Source organism: Tuber melanosporum (genome assembly GCF_000151645.1).
Source record: "Tuber melanosporum whole genome shotgun sequence assembly, scaffold_131, strain Mel28".
Classification (NCBI taxonomy): domain Eukaryota; kingdom Fungi; phylum Ascomycota; class Pezizomycetes; order Pezizales; family Tuberaceae; genus Tuber; species Tuber melanosporum.
The window spans coordinates 92,583-100,806 of record NW_003298788.1 but is presented as its reverse complement, the minus strand read 5'-3'; the positions used below and the strand labels follow the sequence as shown (position 1 = coordinate 100,806).

Here is an 8,224-nt window from a genome sequence, read left to right as displayed (position 1 = left end):
CTGTACTCGTAGCTGGTTGTCGGATCAGGAGGACCCAAAGGTTACCGCGTCACATTTTATGGGACACACACTAAAATTCGTCATCATCTATGAACCTTTTGTGACGAGTTCTTCTTAGGCACGCTCCAAGCACGAACAATCGGAGCTAAGATCAAGGTTTAAAAGGGGACCACTTGTCACCCATCGGATAAGATTGATTGATTAGGAAATCTTGTCTGATGGATTGATTAGACCAAGATTATGAACCTGATCGACAGATAAAAATTTTCATGTCGCTCCCCGTTTTTGCAGGGGTTAGGGTAAAATGTAATACAAGTATTATCAGATGCAGTTGCGTCAAAGATACAGTACGGTAGGTGTCAATAGACTACAACCAACGTCTTCCGTCCTTTAACAGTTCCCCGACCACCCTAACTCCACTTGACCTGCAGAAAAAGAGGGCCCACATGGAAGAAACCGGACTGTAGGTGTGAATTTCTTTGAGGGACTTTTTCTCCTTCTTTCATCTTTCTCCGATCCTTGTACCTTATGATACCCCTAGGGTTTCGGTCCGGCAAAAAGTTTCGGCCGCGAATCGTAGTGAATATTGAGCATAAATCCCATTCGGGAGATTGGCAAATTTTGAAGCTAGCTTCCAAAGGAAGAAGTCAGATTCATTCAATGGACTTTGCGGTTCTCCTAGCTAGGAAACAACCCCATTACTTTGCCCAATTGGGTTTCCCATGCCCCAGGGGAGTGCGGCGCTTGGCTATCATACCTGGCCAAATGGGAGTATCTGGAATTCGTCACGAGTAGCCTCATGGGCTCTCGCGATGCGCATTCCTGTCATGTCTTATGAGATCGGTACGATATGTCCTAGGAAGAGCTGAAGTACTCGTAGATACTCGGAACTATTACACAAGACCATTCAATTTCAAACTCGAGGGATCGTTCTCGAGCAGAGCTCCGATATTCCAATATTAAATCTAGTAGTAGAACTCAAGCATTCATCTTTTTGAAGTTCCGAGGCGTTCTGAGGTTAAAGTACAATGAATAATGTAGCCTTCTTTCGTCTTTTTTTTGCTCGCCCACTCGAGACCCCGACGGGTGGCAGGCTCTTATGACCATTTCATCTCCCTCTTTTCTTTCCACCAACCTGCCCTTCCCGTTCTTGGCCGAGTCTATTTTACAATTGTGCAACAATATGGGGACCTCCGCCCCCGCCCCGTGTCGCAGTTAGTCCTTCTCCCCTCCTTCTCGGTGGAGGCTCAGCAGCATACAGCTACACCTCCTACCACACCTCAAAACCTTCCGTTCTAACTAGAAGTAGTTTCTCGGAGGCCATCACCCGGACAAAATTTTATCAGATAAATTTCAGATATACTCCACCTACTACCAATGGCACTACTAGCAATCCGGTTATGGTGCCTGAAATAGTACAGTTTTTCTCTACCTCAATCCGAGGACATCGAATGGAAACGCTAGAGCGACGGAGAAGGGGAAACGACTTGATCACTAGCGCATCTTTCCTTACCATTCATACACAGTATTCTAATTGTTATTGCTGCCATAACCCTACATAGATCTTCTTTGTTAAGCCCCCACGTCTTATACGGGGTTAGCATTACCCTCTTCATTACCAACACAATAGGTGCCCTCACTGTGTAGAAGCTATTGCCATCCGGTCACTGATGGACCCACTTCAATTCTAGGGAGCTAATCCTGCTTCGACCCCTTTGTGTGTGTATCATGAGGATCAATCAACATCCAGTCAATCTATCCCCCACTTATTCCAGACGCTATAGAACTTCAGTTCCCGGACACATACTCCCCACTCATACTTCTCGGGTTTCCTAATCTAGGGACTCTTTCTAATTCCCCTTCGTGCTGAATCTTATTGCTTTTTTTCTTTCTTTTTTTCCCATTTTCCTCCATCTGCTTCTTTCGGATTTTGCCCGGCTTTTCGAGTTGATACCCTGGATTCTATAGCTTCGCCAATACTTGGATTTTCAGGGTCTCCTCGAGCTCCCACTATCACCCGTCGTTGAGCTATTCACTTAGAAGTTCCAAAGATCTTGTGAACGCAGATCTGGTAGCAACAGACATCTCGGCAGCTTCTTTCTACAAACCATTGGGCTGAGAATAAAGCATAATGGCGTCCTTTCCAGGCGCAAACCAACCTTTGTCACGACGCCGTTCGCATCATTCAATAGACATTGCTTCTCTAAACCCCAGCGCTCCAACTAGTCCAAACACCACCCCTGATCCAGCACCTCCAGCGATTCCAGTTCTTGAGCAGCTTTTAGGTTTCAAATCCAGGACTTCTTATTTTTCGTTATACCGACCTCTCAATACGTGGCATCAACGAACTGTCCTCGCATTAGCAATCATATTATCCTTAGCAGCTGGAGCTCCGCTGCCTATCATTGGTGTAATCTTTGGAAAGATAATAAACCATTTCCCGCCTGACGAAGATGAATTGCAGACCAGAATTTGCCAGCTGCTGGGAGTTTCTGTTGCGTATTTCTTCACTACTTGGGGATGGGCTACTTGTTGGGGTATAGTTGGAGAAAGAGTCTCGCGAGGTTTGAGAGAGGATTTGCTGAAGAAAGCAGTGGGAATGGAGATTTCCTACTTTGAAATTGAGTGTCCAGATGTATGTTCTCCGATAATCTTTGGCGCACCCCTATCATTACTGATCTTATCAGATCGCAAACCGGTTAACAGCAGACACCCAAACAATCCATTTGGGCACCTCCGAAAAAGCCGGCCTGTTTCTTCAATCGGTCTCTTATTTCATCGCTGCATTCACCGCCGGGTTCTTCTTGAATGCCCGCCTAACCGGAATTCTGTTTGCAGCGGTGGTCCCTGCCATGCTTATTGTCATTACCTTTGGCTCTAAAGTAGTCGCCAAATATGCTAGAGAGGCAACCGAATACTCAGAAAAAGCAACTTCGGTGGCTGAAGGTGCCATAATAGCGGTGCAAGTGGTTCAAGCATTCGATGCGCTGGATAAACTTGCCGATGAGCATCTGAAGTTTATGCGGCCTGCCATCATGAAGGGAGCCAGCAAGGCCTTTGCTGGAGCACTAATGCTGGGGCTTGTTTATTTCGTGGCGTATGTTGACTAAACCCTAACCCTGTGAAGCCTCCGATCTGATAATTGAAAGTAGTTACTCAGCCAATGCTCTTGCTTTCTGGCAGGGCTCTCAGCAGATCGCCGAAGGCTCATTTAAAGAGGATGAAGGAGCAGGAACGGTATATACTGTAGTGTTTCTGATCCTTGATGCATCATTCGTTATTGGCTCCTTCGGCCCTTTCCTGCAGACCTTCGCACTAGCCGCTGCAGCTGGTGAGAAGATCATCTCAATGCTTGACCGACCCGACCCAGCCATCAATGTGTACTCAGCGCAAGGGCTACCTATGCCCGAGCCTATGGAACGAAACGATATTGTTCTCGACAACGTCACCTTCAATTACCCGGCACGAGCTACCGTCAAGGTTGTCGAGGATATCAATCTCACTTTCGAAGCTGGCAAGGTCACAGCAATTGTGGGGCCTTCGGGGAGTGGGAAAAGCACTATTGCAGCGATGCTGATGCGTTTCTATGATCCCGCTTCCGGGCGAGTTAAAATTGGTAATCGTGATTTGCGAGAGCTCAACCTCCGAGACTATCGGAGGCACGTCTCCTTAGTGGACCAGGAACCTGTGCTATTTTCGGGAACTATAATGGAAAACATCCGCCACGGTTTATTGCACAAGGAGGGATTAAGCGAGAGCGAAGCAATCGAGTTATGCTATCAAGCTACCAGAGATGCCAACGCCTACGATTTTATCACGAGTCTTCCGGATGGTTTCAACACCAAGCTCGGTGGAGCTGGTGCTACACAGTTATCCGGCGGCCAAAGACAACGGGTATCAATAGCGAGAGCGCTCGTTAGCGATCCAAGTATCTTATTGCTAGACGAACCCACGAGCGCACTAGATTCCCAAAGCGAAGCAGTAGTTCTCGACGCCCTTGATAATGCTAAGAGCAAGAAGGGTAGAACGACGATAATGATTGCCCACCGGTTAGCTACCGTGCGTGGCGCAGACAAGATTGTCGTCATACAAAATGGCCATGTGGTCGAAGAAGGCACTCACGAAAGTTTGCTCGAGGCTCGCGGAGCCTATCATGCACTGGTCAGGTCACAGAGGCTCTTGGGTGCAAATTCTCGCGCAAGCAGTCTTTCTTCTACCAAAACGAAGGTGGATGACGATGCCAGACTCATCGAGAGAGTGGACGAAAAGAATGAGGAGCAGGGACAAAACCCCGAGGCCCTATCAACCGAAGAGTTCCAGACGCTAACTTCCAGTGCCCTTATTCGGCGATGCTTATCTCTCAGCAAACCAGATACGCCGATCATTGTCATCGGACTCATAGCTTCCATCATCACCGGAGGCATTATTTTGGGTGAAGCAGTCATCTTTGGGAATCTGATTTCAACACTTAACAACCAGAGAAGCTCCGCTGAGCTCCAAAATCGCGCCAATTCATTCTCCTTGATCTTTTTTGTCCTCTCGTTAATTGCATTGGCTGCTTACACCACAAGTGGATCAGCTTTTGGTATCGTCTCTGAGAGGCTTATCAGACGTATTCGGGATATTTCCTTGAGAAATATTTTGCGCCAAGATGCCGCGTGGTTCCAGGCACCCTCTCACTCACCAGCAGCATTAGTCTCTATGCTTAATATGGATACTGGCCACCTCAGCGGCCTGTCCGGTGTTATTCTAGGCACAATATTTTCAGTCACGACATCGATGGTTGGGGGAGTTATCCTAGCCCACGTCGTTGCCTGGAAGATAGCAATCGTCCTCCTTGCAGCTGTCCCGATAATGCTGGTGTCCGGCTTTCTTAGATTGCGTGTTCTATCAAAGTTCCAACAAAGACATGAAACAGCATACGTAGAAGCCGCAGCTCTGGCAACCGAGGCGTGCACGGCCATAAAAACAGTCGCAGCCCTCGGAAGAGAGAACGATGTCACCCGGCTTTACAGCGAAGCTGTAGATAAGCCATACCGGGAAAGCCTACGGTTTATTGTGGCAGGGAATTTCTGGTTGGCTTTCGCATTGGCAATCACATACTTTGTTTATGCTCTCGCATACTACTGGGGCTCCAGACAGGTCAGAGACGGTAACTACACACAATTAGACTTCTTCATCGTTTTGCCAGCTCTTCTGTTCTCTGCACAGGCCTCGGGGCAGATGTTCTCATTAGCACCGGAGGTAACTCGGGCGAAGAGTGCTGCCCTAAGCGTTTTCAGGATTCACGATCAGAAACCTACCATTGACACTGACTCACAACCACCCCCCCGCGAGAAGTCAGCCGCGGCTAGGTTGAGAGTAAAAAATGGTAGCAAGGTTGAGTTCCGAGGTGTCCAATTCAGATACGCCGCTCGCCCAGATGTGCCAGTACTGGATGGCATGTCCTGCACCATAGGACCAGGCCAGTTTGTTGCTTTCGTGGGGTATTCTGGTGCTGGAAAGTCGAGCGCAGTCGCCCTACTAGAACGCTTCTACGACGTTAGTTCTGGAAGTATTCTCGTCGATGATGTGGATATTAGGGCTATCCCGGTGCGTGACCATAGGAGTCGGATATCTCTTGTCTCCCAAGAACCTTGCTTGTTTCCTGGTAGCATCCACTTCAACGTTAGTCTTGGAGCAGGCCCAGGGAAAGACGTCTCTAGAAAAGACATTGAGAGGGTTTGTAAGATGTGTGGGCTACACGATTTTATTATGGGTCTCCCTGAAGGCTACGAAACGTGAATCTACTCTACAATGTTTATTCTCAATTTGCTTTTCACTAACAGCTTCCTAGCGATTGTGGTGCCAACGGTTCCCAACTTTCTGGTGGGCAGAAGCAACGCGTTTCGCTCGCCAGGGCGCTCATGCGCGATCCGGCAATCCTCCTTCTTGATGAGGCCACTTCAGCCCTCGACTCGCACTCCGAGAAGCTCATCCAGGAAGCCGTAGCATCAGCGAGCCGGAATAGAACCTGTATCGCAGTTGCGCACCGTCTAGCTAGCATCCAGATGGCAGACTGCATCTACGTTTTCGAGAAAGGAAAGATCATTGAGCAAGGCAGGCACAACGAACTGATCGCCAAAGATGGGATCTACGCTGCCATGTCCAGGCAGCAGAGCCTGGAGTAGAATGAATCCGCTCTGTCTACAGTTGACGCTTGTTGAGTCCACTTTGGAAGAAAGAGCTAAGCAACAGTCTAGAATTTGTGACATAAATCGTTTATAATAATATTATTTAATAGTTCCAACTCCCGAATTCAAACGGGAGAGAGGGAGAGGGAGAGAAACTCAACACCCTAGTTAGTAGGAAAGCAGAGGGAGAAAGACTAGCTCGCAGATGTGGCAAGGATTAAGCATGCCCCAGAAAACAAAACATAAAGCAAGGGAATTATTCCCTTGACATGATCCCAGACAGTAAATCCCCTCCCAAGTTCAAAACTAGAAATTGGAAACCCCAATTGCTACAAACCCCGAGAACTCCGCGGAGGCAAGGGTGATGATTCGTTTAATCCTTCTCCAGACGGATATCCCGGTGAGCATGCCAAGTATCATAGTCCCCTCCCCCCGCGCCCGTCCGTCAATCTGTGTCGCCGAAAAAATCATCGGCTGGCATGCACCACTTCACGAACGATCACTCGTCTAGTAGTTTCGCACACGTGTGAACGCAACAAGCCGTCTGGGCGCGCGTAAGAGTGGCAAACAAGGGTCAGGCAGGGGGGTGGAAAGGATCCAGGTGATCGGTGAAGGTAGCAAGAAAATATTTTCATACCACCACGGTGCTGCCAAGTGCACGCGCTACTGTATCATACCAATGTTATCTTCCTGGTTGTGTTTTTTTTTTAACTCACCCGGCACTCCCAATCCGATGAGATAAGAAAAACAGGCTAATTTTTATCAGATCGCCTCCTTCCCTACGAGGAAACTCCACTCTGTCCAACTAACTATCAATCGCACGGTAGCGCTTCCCCCCCGCTCCGCCCACCACACCCTTCTTCCCCTCCAGCCGAGCCGCTCCTCATTGCCGTTGTCCAACCTGCCGCAACCTATGATATGACAACCCACAATCTTATCCGATCCGATCAATTCGCTAACCCACTTCCCCGGTCACAACAGTTGACCTACACTTGACCCCTACATACAAGTACACGCACTAACAACCCCGGCAATCACAGTCATCCATCATGATTATCATCCCACTTTATCTGATCCTTGTCCTACCTCCCTTTCCTTCCCCTCCTCACACCTCGAGTGGGGTGTTTTGTTGGGCGGCACCGCCTCCCTTCCTTCCTTCGGTAACGCCGAGGTGGGGTGTTGGGGCCAGATGCTGACCGCAATCTTGCGATCTGATTACGATAATCTAATTATCATTTTTATTTTTTTCAATTCTTTCAATTCCCCCCTCCTCTCCCTTCCTTCTTTCCTGGGGACGCTATTTCCGGGGGTGAATGACGACGAGTTTAGAATTGGTTTGGACTGGTAAGGGGAAGATGGTATGATTGTTTGAGTAATATCTTTTTTATTTTTATTTTTTATAACTCTTGTGGGGGAAGTAGGAGGAGGTCGGTGCGGTATGATGAGTACTCGAGTATGGGTATGGTACGATGGTAAGTAAGTGCCTTGCAGGAGTTTTTCTTCTTCTTTCTTTCCCCGCCCCCCTTTGTTTAATGGGGGAGTGTGTCGAGTGGTTCGTAGTGTGATAAATGTATGTTCCCGGATTGGTGGTTAGATGGTAGGGAATTGGGCATGTTTGTAAGTACCGTACTATACTGCCCTAGGTCTTCTATAGCTTTTAAATTTCTTCTCTGGCCTCGAATGGGGGTGATGTGGGAACTATAGCGAGTAGTGAGTGTTCCGCACTGGTTTGTGGATGAGGTTACCTTTTTTTTGGCATTTGGGATAAATGGTACTTAAGTATCTTTGGGCCTCCATCCATGCCTGGCGGTTTGCTATTACGGGTTTCTACACTACAGTACTGGTATTGCTCTCGCATCATACCTAGGTTTTCTCTCTTCCTTGCTTGCTTCCTTGTCTGCTTGCTTTGCCTGCCTGCCTTATCAGATAGGTCTCTTTTTTATTATCAGATTCTTACCTCGTGTTCGTCACTGCTGCAGCATTCTGCGTCATTGAAGGCAAAAACTCGACACTTTTTTCTCCCTTCCCTCCCTCATTCCTTCCAAGGTTAT

The 8,224-nt window shown here is 48.1% G+C and overlaps 2 protein-coding genes across 2 annotated transcripts; both read left to right on the top strand.

Annotated features, from left to right (window-relative positions):
• Positions 1-2,131: 2,131 nt before the first annotated feature.
• GSTUM_00002495001 (uncharacterized protein) lies at positions 2,132-3,319 on the top strand (the record flags this gene model as incomplete). The annotated part of the gene is made up of 4 exons (XM_002836128.1): positions 2,132-2,635; positions 2,688-3,097; positions 3,153-3,251; positions 3,307-3,319. The coding sequence occupies 4 exons, from the start codon at positions 2,132-2,134 to the stop codon at positions 3,317-3,319; spliced, it is 1,026 nt and encodes a 341-aa protein (XP_002836174.1).
• An 83-nt stretch (positions 3,320-3,402) lies between these two features.
• On the top strand, positions 3,403-6,170 carry GSTUM_00002494001 (uncharacterized protein; the record flags this gene model as incomplete). Its single annotated transcript, XM_002836127.1, has 7 exons — positions 3,403-4,227; positions 4,321-4,333; positions 4,580-4,736; positions 4,878-5,142; positions 5,245-5,371; positions 5,465-5,780; positions 5,837-6,170. 7 exons carry the CDS (start codon positions 3,403-3,405, stop codon positions 6,168-6,170), a joined length of 2,037 nt encoding a protein of 678 aa, XP_002836173.1.
• Between the last annotated feature and the right edge of the window lie 2,054 nt (positions 6,171-8,224).